The sequence below is a fragment of the Gymnogyps californianus genome, chromosome 10, assembly GCF_018139145.2.
Source record: "Gymnogyps californianus isolate 813 chromosome 10, ASM1813914v2, whole genome shotgun sequence".
Taxonomy (NCBI): domain Eukaryota; kingdom Metazoa; phylum Chordata; class Aves; order Accipitriformes; family Cathartidae; genus Gymnogyps; species Gymnogyps californianus.
Window position 1 is genome coordinate 25,801,324 of NC_059480.1, and position 19,920 is coordinate 25,821,243.

Below are 19,920 nucleotides of genomic sequence, written 5' to 3' on the forward strand. Positions count from 1 at the left end.
CAATAATTTTTTTGAAAAATTTGGAAAATTAGGTCTCCTGGGAGACTGGCCCAAGGAAAGAAGACAAAGAGAAATTTCAGTTCCTCAAAGAAACATTAGTAAATATTTGAGTTGCTCAGTGCAGTCTCTGAATGCAGTAATGATAATAATTAGCAATTTATTGGTCTCTAGCAGTGGCACAGTCCTGTTTTTAATGCTGTTCCTTTCTGCACTGCAAGTGTAACTTCTTTACCTTTTAGGTACAGTTGAGAGTAAAGCCTACATTTACTACGAGTTTACAGTTTCCAATGTAAGTATTTTATTTTAAATGATCTTATTTTCATTTTCATAAATAGTATCTTCAAAGGGCATTTTTTTCTCCCTCCTTATTCTCATATAATATTTACTGAGAAGCAAAATATTTGACAAAGTCAAAGCAGAGTCATGTTCAAATTACTGTAACTTAACTGGGATGAAAATCTGCTATTTGTCTTTTCTTCTCCTAGTTAAGATAAGTATCTAAAGAACTCCTGTTTCCTTTCACATAACAAACTCAGCAGCAGTGATTATTGAATAAGAGAACTATAAAGCATCAGCAGCAGTTAAAACAGAGTAAAGAAGGAGGTGAATGTAGTGTTTATGATTCTCAAACTATTGGAAATTTGAAAAAAAATCTTCTGTAAGTAGATATAAAAAAAATATACTGTAAAAGTTTAGCTGAATGTCTCCAAAGAGTGAGGAAAACCTACGCATTGTCTGAACCCACAGAATCTACTTCATGACTACGTTTTAATTTTTTAATTTTTTTAAACTGAAACTGCCTTGATAGGGTTAATTTATGGCAGAACGAAGTCCAGGTAGTGTTTCTATTCAATATTGACCAGAGATACCATATGACAAGGATTCCAAGCAATATGATAACATAGTTTTTTATAATAATAATATCTGCTAAATGTATTCTTTCTCTTGCCATGGTGAAACAGCAGGGCAGCAACTGAGAGAGAATGCATAGGAACACGGGAGTGGAAGCAAAGGAATAGAAAGTGGAAGCACATGCATTAGGGTTTTTTTTTTAATCGTATGTAATCATAGATTTGTAGATAAAAAACCTCAGTTACTATTGGAGTTTGAAACTCTTGTAGCCAAATCGTAATGATGCTGAATTAAAAATTAGCATCAACTTTCATGTGGAGACTAATAAGGAAGTTTTACACTGGCATATGTGACAGCCATGATACAGTTCCACTGTTTGGACTCTTAATCTAATAATAAGTAATGTAATTGAATAGGAACTGGTATTTTTATATCAGAAAAGGGAATGTGAACCTTCACTTGTTAGAACCCATTGAGATCACAGTCGAGTAGAGGTTATCTGCCCTGTCACAGACACGTGTCAGCCTTTCCTTATTTCCAAAACAAGCCAAAAACGGAAGCTGAAACACAACTATGAAGCATATTATATACATGGTAGAAAAGCATTGTTGTGATAACAACAAGCAGGGCAATAATTAATATGTTAGGAAAAAGGTATTGGCTTACTTTATGCTACAGTATGAAGATCTAATTAGAAAAAATTGTTAAATCAGGAGGATTTTTGGCAGGTTTTTTTTTATAAGAATGTGATCACTATATTGTTTTTCAGAATGTTCTACAAATGACTGTTATAAACAGCAATTATGCGGATCCAAACAACTTGAAATTTGAAGAAATCAAGATACTGGGAGCGCTCCAGGAAATAACGGCAGTTACTGTATCTCAGAACGATGTTGTGGAAAATTCTCCGCTTAATATCACCTATTATCCTTTAGAAAAGGTAAAACAATAACAGGAAAATGGGAAGTAAACATCGTTGAAATTGTGCCACGTATTTTATATATTGCAAAGGACAATACTCAGTACTAATGTCGTTTCAACAGAATACATTGTGTATTTTACTAGAGAACAAAAGTACAATTGCATTCAACTCAGCTGCATAGAAAGTGGTCTCATAAACTCATAAGCAAAACTCATAAGTTTTGCTCTCAGACCCTCAGTACAACAGAAAGTTAGTTATGCAGTTATTCATGCAGCAACATTTAATTTCTAAGAGGAGGAATAGCTCTGTGATTTTGTTTGATATTGGAGGAGGGTAACAAATACTTATGTTTTAGATAAGTATTTATGCATTGATTTTTAAAACAAAATCAAGCACACTGTTTAAACCTCCTTTATCACTTTATACAGCGTTTTTCACAGGATGAATACAGGAAAGCAGCAACACAGTGCTTTTATGTGCAAAGCAAGAAAATGTGCTGCTGCTAGTGGGAAGCTTTCATGAAAGTACTTTCCCACACTAAGGATAGTGCTGGCATTGCCTTGAACTTGCATTGTACACCCTCTTTAATTTTTACAAGCACCTGAGTTACCTGTTCTGTTATCTCAGTTACTGAATCAAAATAAAAATATTTTAACTTTTTCTTACCTCTTGAATTCATATTTCAAAATGTGAAGGAGCTGTGCCCTTATCTTTGTTCCTGTTTGCTTCCAAGGAAGCTGTGGGATTGACTCAATTTTTTTAGATTCTTAATTTTTCAGATTTTATCTGCAAGAATATCAGATGTGCGTGTTTGTAAAAGAGAGACTGTATCAATTGTTACAGGACAGGGTTTTTTGTGAGTTGTCACGTAGCAAAATGTATTGTTCCTGAGGACCAGCATCTCTACTGACTGAAGGAAAGATGGATGTGATGTGGGATTTAATAACTTTATTGTTTAATATTTATAGGTTGCTCATATAACAGGACTTCAGCTTGAACTGGGAAAATCTTACACAGTAAAATGGACTCAACAACTGAGTGTCAATGAAAGGTTTAATTGTTATCCCAGTCCCAATCCAACACAAGAAAAATGTGAACGACTTGGCTGTGTCTGGGAAGTAAGCAAAAATTATTTCTCTAAACTAATGAGACAGAAACATTTCCAGAATCATAGCTTTCTCTTTAGAGTTGCTACAGTGGAAAAAGTAGTCTGGCAGATTTGTCAGATTCAAAGAAAACAGGGGCACAGACGTTAGCTGGCCTGTACTAGCAGATTTTATTGACCTCACTAAAACTAAGGTAGTTGGCAACCATGTAAGCTCTTCCAAAGTATATCAGAAATTGAGGAAAACTGTGGTATTTTTTGAAAGATGGAAAGAAGTAATATTAGAGTTATGAAAAAATAGAATAGGCTTGAGATCTGCATCTTCAGCTACCTCTTCTGCTTCCCTGGCACCGTGGCTTGCAAGGCTTATCCCCTTTGTCTCGCCTTCATAGTCACTGAAGCACATTTTAAGTCAAACCGATTCCTCTGGATCGCAGTTTGAGAAGAAATCCTTGAATCCCCCAGAAATTTTGGTTCATATGTGAACTTAATTGTTTATATCCGTGTCAAGGAGGTATTTCCAAATCATCATCTCCGACATGCAGTTCTTTACCACGTAGTTTTATTTATGAATATCCCATGGCTATAAACATACAGGAGCAGCGTGCTTTGGCAGGGTTGAACTTCAGAGAGTCCCTCCAACTAAGTTACTCCATGCTCCCCTAAATCTAAGATTTACAGCTTGGACATATCTCCTAGGTGTGAAGGCCAGAATTCTCTGCTAGCTACTGTTGAACCAGCAACAGCTGAAGTGGCTGATGAACTGTCCTGATTTTGTTGCACTATTAGGAATATTTTTTGTAATTTTGGATATTTGGAAATGACTTTTCATGTGAAATCGAACTCTGGTCCTGTTATGGACTGGGTGTGTTTTGAACACTTGCTCAAGTTGAAAGGCGCTTTGAATTTGGTGACAACAGATGAATAAATATTCATTAGCAATTAAGATGTGCGGAGCCGGTATAGTTTCATTTGAACAACTAGGCAGGATTGATGGTAAGTATCAAGAGGTGGAAGGCTAATGCATTAAGCGACATCAGCTCATCTAACCTCAGCGTACCTAGTTTGAGTATTTATTTTCAACTGTAGTTGAACTAAAAGTATTTTTGATCTTGCTGTCAGGAGATCTTAGATAAATAGGATGTAATTCTCGGTGGATATTTTAAGGATAATTTGTGTGAATAAAGCCAATGGAAAGCTCTCATCTGATGTTGCCTGAATAACTAACAGGTTTTGGGTGCATCCCCTTGAAGGCAGACAGAGACCAGAGAGCAATGGGATTAAAAGAGAGGAAGCTTTAGGAATTTCAACAGGCCAAGACTAAGCCATGCTGTGGGATTGAACTGAACATCACAGATACAAGAAAATTAAATCCACCTTCATTGTACGAGGATTCAATTTCCTGACTGAACTATTTGTACAGCCTTCACTGAATTGTTTGATTGTATCTGATTTAGTGTAGAGATCAATGAGTTCTGTATTACTTTATTGTTCACTAGTTGCATTAAGTTTTTCCCCAAATTCTACATTTAACAGATATCTGATAAAAATGGGAGCTTTGGATTCCATGCTAATAACTAACAAAAAATACAGCAGGCCAGTGTAGCTCACTAACCTGTTACTTATTTCTGTTTGCAGCAGGTAACATCAAACTTGGATATTCCACCCTGCTTTTACAGCTCCGACAATGCTTACTCTGTAGACAAAGTAGAATACACCTCATCAGGTTTGGCAGCCAACCTCACCTTAAACAGTGCCAAGACCAGAGCTAATGAGAATTTCACTACACCAATTAGTACACTACGCTTGGAGGTGAAATATCATCTCAACCACATGCTGCAATTTAAGGTAATGTCATTCCAGAATTTCTATGAGTATCTAATGTCCCATTGTTAAAAATAGTCTTATTTATGGAAATTATAAAGGGCTTTTTATAGTCAATTTTATATTACACAGACAGTAGCACCCTTGCCTAAATATGTTTCTCCTTCTAACCAATTAGTTGTTATTGCTCTTAGCTTGCATCTTTTTTTGTCCTAGAATTTTGTACTCGGTTTTACAATGAAATTATATGAATCAAAGGTATAATGTCAATGTATATGTGTAATGTCAACCAGAAACTCTGGAACTGAAGACATTTTATGAATATACAGGGAAATTTATCTATAAGCGTTATCATGACTACAGTTTATTTTTACATTAATCATTCTACTTTTATTCTAAAATTTTTGATACACTATTTTTTAGACTAATTTATTACAGTGCATTTAATAATACTGAAGTAAGTGCGATGCCTTAAAATGGTCAGGCATCAAAAACTAACTTCTGTCAGCTTTCAGAATACAGAAAACTTTAAAAAGAATCTCTCAGAGTTGGCTAAAAGATGAATCAGAATCATATATATACACCTATATTTTAAATGTAGGTATATACTTTAAATTCATATAAATAATTAGACAATCCATTTCTGATCCAAAATAAATCCTTAAGGTTTGGGTTTTTTTTCCCCAGACCAAATACTGTGAAAGAATTGGTTAAAGAATACATATTGAAAGAAAATACTCATCTCGGCAAGTGTTTTCAACAATTTTCTATCAGGTTCAGATTTCTATCACTATAGGTAAGATTTCAAACAACTCATTCATTGAAATGAATTGATTTTTACTTCATAGATTTATGATTATCAAAACGCACGATATGAGGTTCCGGTACCACTAAATCTCCCGAGCTCCCCAACGAGCACGGACAAGGAACGACTCTATGAAGTATCAGTTCAGAAAAAACCGTTTGGTATACAAGTTCGGCGCAAAAGCACAGGAACAGTCATGTAAGCCATAGTCATTTTATTTTATTATTTCACTTGGTTTTGTTAGCTCTTTTCAAGCCAAACTGTTTTCTTGTGTACTACGTTTTAAATACCTTAAGACTGGCTTTTGTATCCTTCCCATGAAATGGCTCTGTCTGCCAAATGCCAGATGCTGCTCCAGTGGAGATGGCTTCACCATTGCATTGTATGAGAGCACTGACCAGGGGGAGGATGGAGAAGGTGCCCTGAGCAATATCCTGTTTTTTCCCGTAGTTATCTAAGGTTTCTCCCCGTCACTTCATAGTCTGACACTTGCTAAAAGTCCTCTACAACATGTTGAAGTGCAGAACATAGACAACTCCAAAGGCCATTTCTTGTGTAGTTCCCAAGTCTCTGGGAGGCACAGTGATTTTCTACACTTCCTAAAATTGTCCTTGGGTGACCACAGCACTGATCATTAAGGATTGATCATGTGGTTTGGTTTTGGGGAATGGTTAGGAAAAAAAAAATAGAAGAAAGTAGTGTCTCAGCTAACTTGCAGATGGATTTTGGTAACATGACAGCTAATAAGTCTGACAGGAGCTTCATTTCTTTCCTTGATTAAGCTTAAGTCAGAGCTAGAAAACAGAGAACAATGATGTTAGCAGTTGCGTGTGTTATGTTTTTTATGCAAAAAACCATTCTTATGTCATTTTTTAAAGTACTCAAAACTTAACTGCAAGCTGAATTCCTTTTTGCCAACCAGAGTAATCATTCAAACTGCAATTCAGCTTCCTGGAATGATGTAATTCTTTGGCAGAGCACCATCAAGTTGCAGTTTGGTTTCCGACTGTAAAGATGCTGATTTACAACAAATGAGACCTATGAATACAGTTTCAGTGTAATCCACACAAAAAGTCCAGTGAACTGTAAAAAGCACCTTATTTACTATATTCCATGTTGCACCAAGGATCAGTCTGGGAGGAAAACATGATCATAGTTTCCTGAAACACATTTTCTCACTAAATTGCCAAAATATGACTCAGCTTGCCGTGCATGATGCCTGTGCATAATATATATTTCTCTGAGAGACACAGAGGACTTTGTGTCTCTAAACTGTGTATCAAATTCTTAGACATCCCCATTTTCTGTGCTTTAAGTTTTCTTGATAACTATAACAGTTTTATTCCACTTTTACTGAAGAGTGAGATTTTCAGAGAAAAAGACTAGCCTAAAAAAAGTGTCTGCCAGCTAAACACAGCACTGAAGACGCTATAGTCTTGTTTTTATCGTCCTCTTTCCATTTCAGCTGGGATTCGCAGCTGCCCACCTTCACGTTCAGCGACATGTTCATTCAGATTTCTACCCGCTTAACATCCCAGTATATATATGGATTTGGAGAAACTGAGCACACCATGTTTCGACGTAACATGAGCTGGCACACTTGGGGAATGTTCACAAGGGACCAACCTCCTGCTGTAAGTAGAACCAAATGTGGCTTTTGGACCAATGAGCCTAATGTGCGGAGGTATTCAGCAGGACTTTAAAGTCCAGTGGGTGTCTGCTGATACTGGACACACCTATTGGCTTTGATCGTATTTATCGTGGCTTATAATTTGGATGGTGTCTCAATGGCAATGGTCTTCTCTAAACCTATTCTTTGTGACCAGCAAGACCAATGTGTGGAGCTCAGGCCCTGAGTCAGATGTCAGAAGACAACAAATGGCTTAGAAATAACAGCACATTCCTCCTTTTTTTATTCTTCTCAGCTAATTATTCTGAAATCTAGACACGAGTCAGGACAACTCCTACTACTGTGGGATTAATTTAGTACTTACAGGGGTAAATCTTATGCCTATGTATATACTTGTGTTATTTCCTACGAGATAGCCCAATGTTTGCAATTTGCAGGGAATGACCAATGAAATAGTGGTGGTTAATTATAGCTCTAATTTCCAGTTCAGGTTTGAAAATATTTTTGAGTAAATGAAAGATAACAGAATGTCACCAGCATCTCCTGATCATATAGAAACCTGCTACTGTTTGAAAAGAAGGGAAAGTTTTGTCCTGGGGAAGCGCTTTCTCATTAGCAAGTTTTAAAGGCAGTAATACCTTTGCTTTCTTTCCTGCCTGGTCAGTCTGAACAAGACTGACTCAAAGTGTGAAGTGGAAAGTAATCTTCTGTAGGTATGTTTTGCAAGTATGTGGGGTTAAAGTATATAATTTTGGAGTTTATTTGTTGTATGTTTGGCAGTTGTGTGTCTCATGTTTTATTAAATTTATTAATCAATGTAAATAAGTGAGTGCTTGTGATGTTTCCCCAGTAAAATGTGTTTTATTTTGTTTGCAGTACAAGTTGAATTCCTATGGTTATCAGCCATTTTACATGGCTCTTGAAGAAGATGGCAATGCCCATGGAGTTCTCTTGCTTAACAGCAATGCAATGGGTAAGAAAACCTTCACTTTCTTTTCTCAATGTGTTTTATTTTTATGGTCAGTGTTTTGCAACAGTGGCGAATCCAGGCATCCTCTTCTCATTTCACCTCCTCTATTTCCAGATGTGACGTTCCAGCCAACCCCTGCCCTGACATACCGCACCACTGGAGGAATTCTCGACTTCTACGTGGTTTTGGGCCCAACGCCAGAACTTGTTGTTCAGGAGTACACTGCAGTAGGATTCTTACTCTATTACAAACTACTGCCGGTTTTTGGTTGGTTGGTTGGTTTGGTTTGTTTTCACCTACTCACCGCAAATATTCTTTCTTATTTTTAGCTGATTGGACGACCAGTCATGCCACCCTACTGGTCTTTGGGATTCCAGTTGTGCCGCTATGGATACAGGAACGACTCAGAAATCGCCCAGCTGGTGGAGGACATGAAGGCAGCTGGGATTCCCTATGTATGCTGGTAGCAGTTAACATTTGAGCTCATGCTCGAACTTTTGGCTTCATAGTATTAACTAAGACCATTTAAACACAAAATCAAAAATCAACCAAAAAACCCACCACCACGGTGGAGTAGAGCAGACTGTATTTTATGCCAGAGCTGAACATCTCTGCACACTCTGGGCTGTGTTAAATGTAGGCCTTAGGCTGCTTTATTTTCTTTATCATTCATACCAAAGAAGCACCCAGATGCCTTAATCAGTCATGGGCTCTCGCCATGCTGGCTATGAAGGAGAAGTGATCAACAAGAAAAAACAAGCAGGAAAAAAAAAAGCAGCAGCATCATTTCAATGGTGTATTGCTCTATGTCAAGTCAGCTATGATTTGGCACAGGTTGTTGTGGGAAAGTTGGTATAGCACATAGATCTAACAAAATTATACTGTAAATTGAATGTGACTTCATTTTAAATGTAATTAACATCACTATTTCAATACAGAACAATTCTTTCCACTATTTCCTTATAGATATGGTAACGTGCAGTTTCTGTGTACGTACATGTATATACAAACTCAGGACTTTTTTCTCTGTCATGTATTAATTTCTACCCTCAGCCTAGATCCATAAGTGAAAGGTTTATTTTGTATTGAACTTGCTGATAGGTTGTGTAATATTCATTTAAAAGCTTTAGTTTAAGTTACAGCTGCTTCCAATTTTACAATTCAAAAGTTCAGTAGTTTACTTAATTTGGCAGATTTTCAATAAATATGTATTTGGCAAAAAAAGAAAAAAAAAATCATTTTACATTAATTGGTTTTGTGAACTGCAGGATGTCCAATATGCAGATATTGACTATATGGAAAGGCAACTGGACTTCACCATTGGCACACGCTTTGCTGGACTACCAGCTCTGATTAACAGAATAAAAGAAGAAGGAATGAGATTTATCATTATCCTGGTCAGTCATGAATACTGCTTTTAAATTTCAATATAACATTGCAGAATGCAGAATATGTTCAACAGCATTTCTAAACTTGTTTTTTGAGCATAAGGGTAAAAGTGTTTTTAATTCTAGGATCCAGCCATCTCTGGAAATGAAACCAATTATCCTACCTTCTCAAGAGGTGTGCAGGACGATGTCTTCATAAAATGGCCCAATACCAATGACATTATATATTCCAAGGTACTGTTCTTAAAAAGTTGATGACAGTAGAGGCATGCTGTATCCAAGTGAGCAACATGTCAGCCTAGACTTCAGTGCTATCCATAGGGGGAAAGTCTGCTAATGGTATATTCATGCCTGGCTGTAAATGACACATTGAATAAATACTACAAACTGGATTGTCTTCAGTTTGTGTTCTCATTCACATAGGTATCAGGGAAGAAAGGTTATATCTGTCTGTTGCTGATGCTCAGTTTATATTCAGCGTGGTTTGATTATTTTAAAATGTCCTTTGTCCTATTAGGTCTGGCCATTTCTTCCCAACGTACAAATCAATGAGTCACTGCCTGAGCAAACCCAAATACAGGTAAATGTTGACATGATTTGGTTATGGACTCAAATATAGACAGAGCAGCACATTAATTAAGGAAAATAGCAGCAAACTAGTTGATAAATCTAGTGGGAGGAATAAGGTGCAGAAACTGGCTAGCCTTCCTAACAGAACCCAAAACCTTAGTGAACAAGTAATTTTTTATTTTTTTAGAAATTTTTAGATTTTTTAAACAAACTCCAATATTCTAACAGCGGGATGCTTTCAATCCTCTATCTGTTTTGTTGTCCTACTATTTTTACAGATCTATGGAGCACATGCTGCTTTCCCAGACTTCTTTCGCAATTCCACAGTGGGGTGGTGGAAGAGAGAAATCCTGGAGTTCTATAACAATCCCACCAACCTCTCGAGAAGTGTCAAGTTTGATGGCCTGTGGATTGTAAGTGTAGAAATGCATTCGATTTCTGGATTTTTTTTCTCTGCCAGACACTAGCAGAGAGGGCCACGTTTCACAGTGTATGTACTGCTGTTAAAGCTCAGAGGGTATCTGGCATTAAATTGCCATTAAGTAAAATAAAAAAATAGACTGGAGGGAAAGCAAGCAGAGCACCAGGCAGAATGTGAGCCTCCAGCCAAAGGCACCACTTTGACTCTAGGTTGTACACTTGCACTGCCTCGGTATATTGTGTCCTCCACTGTGACACTTTGCACAGGGGAAACAGAGCCCAGACTCACTGTTCTTCCCTTGAAACACTTTGTGGCTCCCTGTCCCTGCACCATGCCACATGTGAACGTGTCAAGAAACCATGGAACGGCAGACTGAGACTGTGGCTGCAAAGGCTCCTGAGGACTTCTACAATGCTGCTTGTTTGTAATTTCGAATTTAGTGTGTTTTGTAAGTTTGAAGCAAATACAATCAGGTTTTGCTCCATGTTTTTAGGACATGAATGAACCGGCAGCTTTTCTGAATGGCGCCATTGACGGTTGTAGAAATGACCTCCTAAATATGCCACCATATATACCCCGTAAGTCTGATCCCTCCTTAAAACAGTTTTAGGTCATTCTGGTTACTACGCAATTTCTTATATGGTAAATATAAGGTCTTATATGGTAAATATATGGTCTTATATGGTAAATGCCTCAAGTTAGGTATATAAAAACACAACTCGTAACTGAAAGTGGCCCTTTATTTCTGAGATTATGGGCACACTTGAACCCCATCTATTTCAGCGGCAGCAGTAACTGCATGGCACTTTTTAAAAATAAAGTTATTTTCAGCTACTTGCCTGCATATGGATTTTGATACCTATTTTATATCTACGTGCTCTGCTTTAGGCGTGATAGAGAATGTAGTTCTCTGTTTTACAGTTTTCTCAGACAAATAATGCAATTAAAAATTCAGAAAATATCCTTTTGTCTCCTCTCATTACTGTTTATCTATACAGTCAAATACTTGAAGTACTACTAATTAGTAATTATTTATTAATGGTTTATAGCATACTGTTGCTTACTGTCGTCTTCAGTTATTATGAATAGTTTCTCAGGAATTGTCAGGAAGTTAATATTCAGACACAGACCATACCCCCCGCCACACCCATTTTTCTGTTTATATGGATGATATGACAGTGTTTACAAAGATTTACAATATTTTCTGAATTTGGATATACCCTGTTTACTCTTTGAGCCTCTTCACTAAGAGCATCTGTAACTGAGATATTAAAATACTTACAGACCCAGAGGCCTACATGGGAATATTAGAAATATTCCATTTTGGAAATGCTATTTTTATAATTATAAATAAATAAATGACAGTATGCATGCCTAAAAGAGACTGAATGCCTAAGGGTTTATGAAAATGAAGAAAAAGTAACTCAAATCATTATTGAATGTTCATTATTAAAAAATAAATATTTTTGTTCCCTTTCCATTAGATTTGGGGTACCGGTCAGATGGATTAAGTGTCAAAACTCTATGCATGGAAGGTCAACAATATCTTCCAGACGGTACCCCAGTTAGACACTACGATGTCCACAGTCTTTATGGATGGTCACAAACAAAACCTACCCTAGAGTAAGTGAAGTTTGCATACTTTCTTGTTGTCTCCAATATATGTTACAAATGAATATTCTGTGTCTACATTCTTATGGCCAAAACTTTCATCAGTTCATTTTGCACTCCTGAGAAATCTTTCTTTTCATTCTAATATCTTTGATTTTTCAATTCAGCTAGAAGTGGAGTTTGATGTTCAAAAGTTTGAGCAGCAGTGCTATAGCTCTGGCAGTTGGTATTATTTCAGTCCCGTTACTGCTCAGCACAGTGATCTCGCCTGTGGTGCAAGCAGGGTGGTAGGAGCCTGAGCTGCTGGAAAGGCTGTGCAGGAGAAGGTGAGGTGGGTCTGTGCAGGTCCGGGCTGCAGCTGTGCTTCCGTGGTTTCACTGCAATAAATACCTTCTGCAACTGGAGCTAGCTAGAAGAAAAAAAACCCACCTGCTTAAGCATGTCTACACCTGCAGCTGCATCGCGCTCTGTCTCCAGACAAGCAGGCAAAGTCTTTCTTTTGAGTTTAGCAGCTTTAAAATCACTGACCCGGAGCAGACACAATTTTCAAGGTATGTTTTAAAGACAGTTTACCCAAGTCTGGTACTAAAGAAACTTATTGCTCACCTAGCTGGGGAGCAGTTCTTTGTGTACCAGTTCTGAGGACTTCATCCATCTAAAAGTTATGTTATGCAAGCTTACTTGCTGACCTGTATTATGAACTAAGATGGCCACGGTGCTATTTCTCATATAGTTTAATTTGGCTGTAATTACTCGCCATCGAGCGTTTCCTTGTCCCGACACATTCAAACACAACATGTTGCCTTTCCAGCAGCGGTTTCTATTATGAGGCAGCCACCAAGGCCATCGCGGGGCGATGCTCTGCATTGTAAACGAGAGCAGTCAATGCCAAGACACTGCTCGGGTACTCATTCACCAGGCAGAATGGAGAACAGGTCTGAACATTTTGATCAGCTATTGGGAACAGTAATTACTCAATGATAGTCTCACATAATTACTGTCATGAGAATATAAAATACTCTTTGTTTCTAGGTTTTGCTAGGATAGCCTGGTTTACTCCTAGGGTTGATATTGGTTTTGCCTTACGCTATAGCTCCAGTGAGGGAAAATGACTATAGTTTTTTAACAATGTTAGTTTAAGAAGGGCTTGATTATGTCCTCTATTTAAAAGAAACTGAGTAGTAGTGAAAAGGGGAAACAGTGACTTTTAAAATGCAAACTGTGTGCGTAATGCTTTACTTTTAGGAATTTATTTTCTCAGTTCCAAGGCAAACGTCGTTATCTGTTCCTTTGTGAATAGTACCCCAGCCTGCTTTAGATAACGTCTGATCTAATGATAATATATCTGTGCTGTTTCATTTCCAATTCAACGAGTAAGCAAGGAACAATTGGTTTTTTATAGGTCTTAATGACCTCAAAGCCCTTGGTAACTTTGATATTACCATAAAGAAAGAAAATATCAAGGCTGCTTGAATTTTTGACTGAGTGGATGTTATATTTGGCAGCGTGCCGTTGCAGCGCTGCCAGTCAAGGCAGGAGCGAAATTGCTGACAGGACAGGAAGGCATGTCTGATACCTCTGCTGTCAGCCGAATCACGTGCGATTTGGGCATTGTAAGCAGACAATAATTTAACACTAAGAGGAATATTACCATCGTTTCTGCGTATTAAGTAGGAACTGACATGTGGTGAAATATTTCCTTCTGTTTTGAGAGGTACCGTAACAGAAATGACTGCAATAAATTACACAGCTTGTACAGATATTGTCACACCTGAAATTTATAGACAAATGTTAGTTTAAAAAAAAATAAAATTTCTATATCACGCCCCAATTTATTCTTTGGTACTAACTGAAGGAGTACTTGTGTAACCGAAGACATGTTGTAATAATAATTGATTCTGACACTAAACCATCCAAACAAGAAGATCGTTTGCACGCAAAACTCACAAAAGCCCGTAGCTTAAAAGCGCACCTCCATTTTTTATGTAACAATGCAATTTCAGTTCTCCATCGGTTAGACAGAGGCAGCTTCTGGATATTGGCTTAACGCTCTTCTTTCCTAATGAGGCTTTTGCATAGACTTGAAAGCCAGCACACTTCCTAGTGAATGCAGTAACCGTTTGGAGGTAAAGTGGGGCTTTGTGACAAGAGTGATTGCTTTTCATGGACACAGCTTCAGCTCAGTCCTGAAGCGGAAAGCGGGCACCTCGAGTCAGCAAAACACTCGGGCCGTGCTCATCCTTGAGCAGTTCTACATGCAACATCATACACTTTCTTTACATTTGAAATTTTAGCTGCAATTTCCAAAGCATTGTTGAAGTAGGGTAAACCAAGCAGAGGCTGAGAAGGTTTGCTAGTAAGTTACAAAGAAATAAAAGATACTAGAAAACTGACTGTTTGTCTTGGAAGAAATAATTACAGCACATTAGTCTAGTTTAATTACTACGGTAATTTAAGTAAGTGACTTGTGTATTTTTGCGGTAATTATAGTGTCACTAAAGCTGCAAATCCTGTAGGAAAATAAATAGTGCCTTATTGGAGCAGCTGTTTAGGCAATTATTGTGGAGCTAGCATTGGAGAGCAGTGCGATTTAATCAGTGTAGCTTTCTAACTAGTATTGTGGTTTAGTATTTTGCTGTAATGATTCACAGTACGTGTACACGGCTGCAAAGGAATTGTTCTAAGGAAGTGGAGCAGTAATGCATCCATGCCAGTCACATCGGATAGACCAAGAGCATATGCTGCCGAGAAAGGTGCTCGTATCCTTGGCGGAGCAACTAGGAAGCATGAATTCCCCTGAACTCAGCGATTTTTTTTTTTTTTTTCCCCTCAAGCTTCCTTGATTGCCTTTGCAGGTACTTTGTGGCAATGGCCAAGGCTTTATTTAAGAAAATTAAATATTTTTTTTAATTATTTGAGGAACGGGGTTAATTGGTGAATCGGTTCTCCATCCAGCTCATTCACACCCACCCCTCTGGGGCCTCAGGAGCTCTTCTCCTGAGTCATCAGCAAGCCACAGTCTCCCCTCCCAATAGTAATGATCCTGAGCAAGGCCATAGGGTTTTAGTGCCAGAGCATCCTGAAAAGTCCATGACAGTCCTTGCCTGCTGCTAGCTGTTTCCTTCTATCCCCCAAACGCAAGGACCTGTACGTTTCCCGCCCTGTAGGTTTTTGCCTCTAATTTGGGAAAGAGAAATAAGTCCCACCACCCTCAAAAGGTTACTAACCTCTGGTTGAAATCTCTTCTGCTTATGAGGAAGCCAAATGTGATCAGACCAAGGGGTCAGCTAATGCCAAGGTAGTCACACACATTGGTAGTCACTCCGTAGCTGTAAGGCCTGTTACCTGCCCCGAGCAGAAAACAGCTGGTTTAATGCGTTTGCTTCTAGACAAATCCATGTTGGTCGTTTCATATTGCAATCTTGTCATCTTGGTGTTTCTGAAGTGACTACAGATCCAAGACTTTTTTTTTTGTTCCAATACCTTTTCGGCAACTAGAGTTATACTGACAGGTCCAATATTCCTGGCACCTCTATTTTCCCCCTTGTGATCTTTTTAGTATGAGTTTTGCTAAATTATTTTCAACTGTTGCTGCAAGTTTCCAAGTACTTTAAGAAAGGAATGTGCCCTGGAACACATGGTGGAGTCCTTAGAAAATGTGCAAGTTGGGCTGCCTTCGTATTTTCCCACACAGTAATTAGCCTGAGCTGGAAATCTGTATTTTAGCACCTCCTGGTTTGCCAGTTCTCTTTCCACCTACAGGTTGGCTGACACTGCCGAGTTTCTGTGTACGTGTGAATCGTAGTGAGTTGCTGTAAAACGCACATCTGGATTGGATGTATGCATATTCACGCATACAACAATGCTGCCCTTTGCTATGAAAATATAAGCCCTTATGTTTAGTTTCAGAGGATCTTATGTAATAAATTCTCCTGTAATTTGTTTTTTTTGTCTGTTTTCAATGTCAGCGGTTTGCAGAGTGCCACCAAGGAGCGTGGGATTGTTATTACCCGTTCCACATATCCCAGTAGTGGAAGATGGGCAGGACACTGGCTCGGTGATAACACTGCAGCTTGGGATCAGCTAGCTAAATCTGTTATTGGTATGTAGAAGGAAAAGGGTCTGTACTCAATTTACTGTGTGCAGTTATTTCCTTTCCTTCAACTACTTGCTTTTAGTATTCATGTAGTTTTAGCTGAAATAAGCACTTTAGTTCAGGAATCACAATTCGTGGTCAATTGCTTTTTTACTTCTTCTTTGATTCTCTTTTATTCCCTTGGGACCAGCCACATTCATGCCCTGTGTCCTGCCACTCATTTCTTTGTTTATTCCTACGCCAACCAGCTCCCATCTCTTTCTGTAGCAGAAAAACAAGACACATTAGAGAAATCGTGGGGTTTGTGTTTGTTTGGTTTTTTTTCTTCTCATTCAGCATTAGAATATGTATTATCTATGTAACCATTGGCATACCAAAGGGGGGAAAAAACCCAGCTAGTAATGTTGAATTATTTTTCCTTTCAGGTATGATGGAGTTCAGTCTCTTTGGAATATCCTATGTAAGCTAATGAGTAATTATCTTACATTTAACTATCTTGATGCCATACATGATTTTAAAGTATTCCAATTGGGTCATTTTAAAAATTTCAGACAGGAGCAGATATCTGTGGCTTCTTGAAAGACTCGGAGTATGAGCTGTGCCTTCGCTGGATGCAGCTGGGTGCATTCTACCCGTATTCGAGGAATCACAATCAGAAAGGAACAAGGGTGAGTTGCAATTTTTTAATGGTTGTTAACGGCTGGGCCTTTGCAACACACATGTAGAGACCAGGCAGAACATAGCACAAGCTGGCCTGCCTCAAAAAAAGGTACATTCCAAGCAAAATGGACAAGAAAAGAACACGTTTGCCTCTCTATCAAATAAAAATTGTCTTTTTGTTTATAGGCTAGCTCTGCTGTAAGCCTCCCCCTCACCTGGGAGGTTTTATGCCCGCAGAGGATAGGGCATAGGTCTCTGGGATTCAGACCACTTGAAGGAAGCATATTCTAAGTTTGCTTTGACTGAATCAAACTCCTACATATTTTTCCCTGCGTGCCATTTTTATTTAAACGCACTCCACCGGCAAGGCTAGAATAGAGCGCTTGTACGGCAAACGCACTTAAAGGAGCAAAACTGACCTTGGTGCTCTCAGCCCTAATTGTCCATAATTATACAACAAACAAGAAAATGGAACAGTGTAATAAGATTCTGGAGTAAGACTCGGCAATTTCTGTACTTTGCACATTTGCCACCGTCAGATATTGTATTTCTTTTAAGAGCAAAGGAAAAGAATTGCCTAAATGTAGGTCTGTGCTGGCTAAGGACTATATGGTAGAAAGCTGTAAAGCAAGATAACTGGAAAAGTAAAAAAAAATGGAACCAGCACTTGTAGTCCAGTTAAAGCTTCAGGTCTAGCAGAGTAGAGCTATTTGTATGGCATCTATCTAATGGATTAAAGTCTCCTTTTCAAAAACTGTGTGCTTTATCTTGCAGCGGCACACCTTTCGATAGGACTTTTAAAGCCTTTAAAAATGCAGATTCAGGGTTATCATGTTGCTTCCAGTCCTACCCAATTTGCTGAGGTATTGTTCACTACATTTAATAAAGATTGGAAGTGCTCCCTGACATCAGTCATTAGTGCTTCGGTCTCTTCTTGCAAGTCCTGAGTGCTGCCCTGCAGAAAAGAGGGATAATAAATTATGTACGCTGGGACGTGTCACGCCTTCGGGATACTTTGCATTAAACATTTTTTACAGTACTCCCCCCAGGTTTTTCTCACCTTCCCTCTTTCTGGTTCCCCTCTTAGGGCTGACAGTGATACCTCCTGCTTTTAGTGTCACTTACTCCTTAATTGAAGAATAAACAAATGAAGGTGCTCTGGTTTGGCGGAGACATTTCCTCGGCTTTGTCTTGCTATGTTGATTTTGGTTTTAGCTTTTCTGAACACAACAATCCCGCTTGACTAACAACGGTCTCTTCTCTTTCAGAGGCAAGATCCTGTTTCCTGGAACTCGACATTTGAGGAGATTTCCAGGAACGTGCTGAATATAAGATACACCCTGTTACCCTACCTCTACACGTTAATGTATGACGCCCATGCCCATGGCAGCACTGTGATCCGCCCCATACTCCATGAGTAAGTGCGACTCCCTTGCTCTCCTCATCAGGAATTTCCACTAGAACTTCTGTAGTTACGAGCCTCCTAACAATAAAGTTTTCTCTTAGTTACAGCAATTTTTATTAAAAAAAAAAAAAGCATGAGATTGAGAATATGAGCTTTCAATATCAAGTCTCACGTGAACAGCACAAGTTCTCCGTTTTTCACTGTGCAAAATTGAACATTTTCTTCTCTAGGAGTAATCTTTAAATTTTAAAGCTCACCTTTAACCTCTTTAGGGGCAAGGAACAAAATGCTGGGCATAGGTAGAATCAAAAAACCAAATGTTGCAAAAAGAGCTGGACAAAAACTTGAAGCAAAAAAGAGGGAATTCTGCCACAAATCCTGAGAATTTGGCAGGGAACAATGGCTTTTTTGGTGCGTGTCCAAGCTGGCATAGCAGATACTTTAAAAAAATGTTGTTAGACACATGAAGCCTTCTCTGTTCCTTGTCAGGCGGGGCGGTACCTGCAAAAGCTTTAACTCCTTCTGTTGTGGACTTAGATGCGGTCTAGTATCTGCGTGCATGTCTTGGCTGAGGAACACTGAGTTGTTTGAAAATTAATTTGCTAATTTGCAAATGAGAAAGTGGTTCCCAGTCTGCGCACTACCTAATATTATTGCTAATAATGGCCAAGCACAACACACCTTCTGAGTTTTGTGATCTAAATATTCGGAAAAGCAAATGCAAAGAAATGGCAAAAAAAGAAAGCTAAGTAATAGCTTGCGTTTCTCTCGTGAGGTTCACATTAGGATCTTTATGCATTCCTGGCAAGCATTAATTGATCTATGAATTATTAATAGCAGAATAAAGATGAGGCTACAGTAGATACTAGGAACAGTAGATTCAATTCCTGACAAAAATGTCTTAAAGAAGGAACACTTTGGCAAAGTTCAGCACGCAATGTCTAATCATTATTCTGTTAACTTGCAGGTTTGTGGAAGACAGAACAACCTGGGAAATAGATGAGCAGTTCCTTTGGGGCCCTGCGCTGCTCATCAGCCCTGTGATGCAACAGGTACGTTTTTAAGCGCTTATGAAAATATTACAGTCACTTCAGCTAAACTTCACTTTTTGATTTAAGGCACCTAAACCGTGTATGTTTAATTCCAGAATGCTGTAAGAGTGAATGCTTACTTACCCAATGCCCGCTGGTATGATTACTACACAGTAAGTCATTTAAAAAATTCCATTTTGTATGTCTTCTTCACAGAGCCGTTCAGACAGCAGCAGGGTGTGCTGAGAGTGGTGGTGAGGTGGGAGCCCTCTCTCTCCCTTTGACAAACTTGCTTTCAGTAGCGGTTCTTAGCAATGTATCATCTACTTAGCTGACAAAAAAATCCTTGATTCCTGTATAATACTGTAGAATAACATGACCACAGTTAGGGTAAATTAAAAGGTGAAATAGTACCTTTGATTTGAAGTCCTCCTATTGACTTTTTAAACTCTCGGATGAAATACATAATGTCTTTGTAAGAAATGCTGGAACGGAGAAAGACAAAACAGGTTTAGCTGCATCATCTTTCACAGCAAATAAGAAAAGATTTGGTACTAGGAAGAGCAGGCATCAAAAATCACTTCATTACTCACAAGTTTGTATTTCACCTGACTGGCCCCTTTGGTTCAG

At 38.4% G+C, this 19,920-nt stretch overlaps 1 protein-coding gene across 1 annotated transcript in view; it reads left to right on the top strand.

Moving 5' to 3' along the window:
• The window catches only part of SI (sucrase-isomaltase), a 52,836-nt gene that overhangs the window by 27,009 nt on the left and 5,907 nt on the right, over positions 1-19,920 (top strand). The window contains exons 22-42 of the mRNA XM_050902271.1: positions 240-289; positions 1,622-1,792; positions 2,743-2,892; positions 4,521-4,727; positions 5,552-5,706; positions 6,974-7,142; positions 8,015-8,111; positions 8,223-8,335; positions 8,438-8,563; positions 9,377-9,505; positions 9,623-9,730; positions 10,014-10,076; positions 10,345-10,479; positions 10,981-11,065; positions 11,972-12,110; positions 16,067-16,200; positions 16,620-16,654; positions 16,746-16,862; positions 18,123-18,271; positions 19,227-19,311; positions 19,407-19,463. Coding sequence (XP_050758228.1) covers positions 240-289; positions 1,622-1,792; positions 2,743-2,892; positions 4,521-4,727; positions 5,552-5,706; positions 6,974-7,142; positions 8,015-8,111; positions 8,223-8,335; positions 8,438-8,563; positions 9,377-9,505; positions 9,623-9,730; positions 10,014-10,076; positions 10,345-10,479; positions 10,981-11,065; positions 11,972-12,110; positions 16,067-16,200; positions 16,620-16,654; positions 16,746-16,862; positions 18,123-18,271; positions 19,227-19,311; positions 19,407-19,463 — 2,474 coding nt within the window. The remainder of the gene's footprint in view (positions 1-239; positions 290-1,621; positions 1,793-2,742; positions 2,893-4,520; positions 4,728-5,551; positions 5,707-6,973; positions 7,143-8,014; positions 8,112-8,222; positions 8,336-8,437; positions 8,564-9,376; positions 9,506-9,622; positions 9,731-10,013; positions 10,077-10,344; positions 10,480-10,980; positions 11,066-11,971; positions 12,111-16,066; positions 16,201-16,619; positions 16,655-16,745; positions 16,863-18,122; positions 18,272-19,226; positions 19,312-19,406; positions 19,464-19,920) is intronic.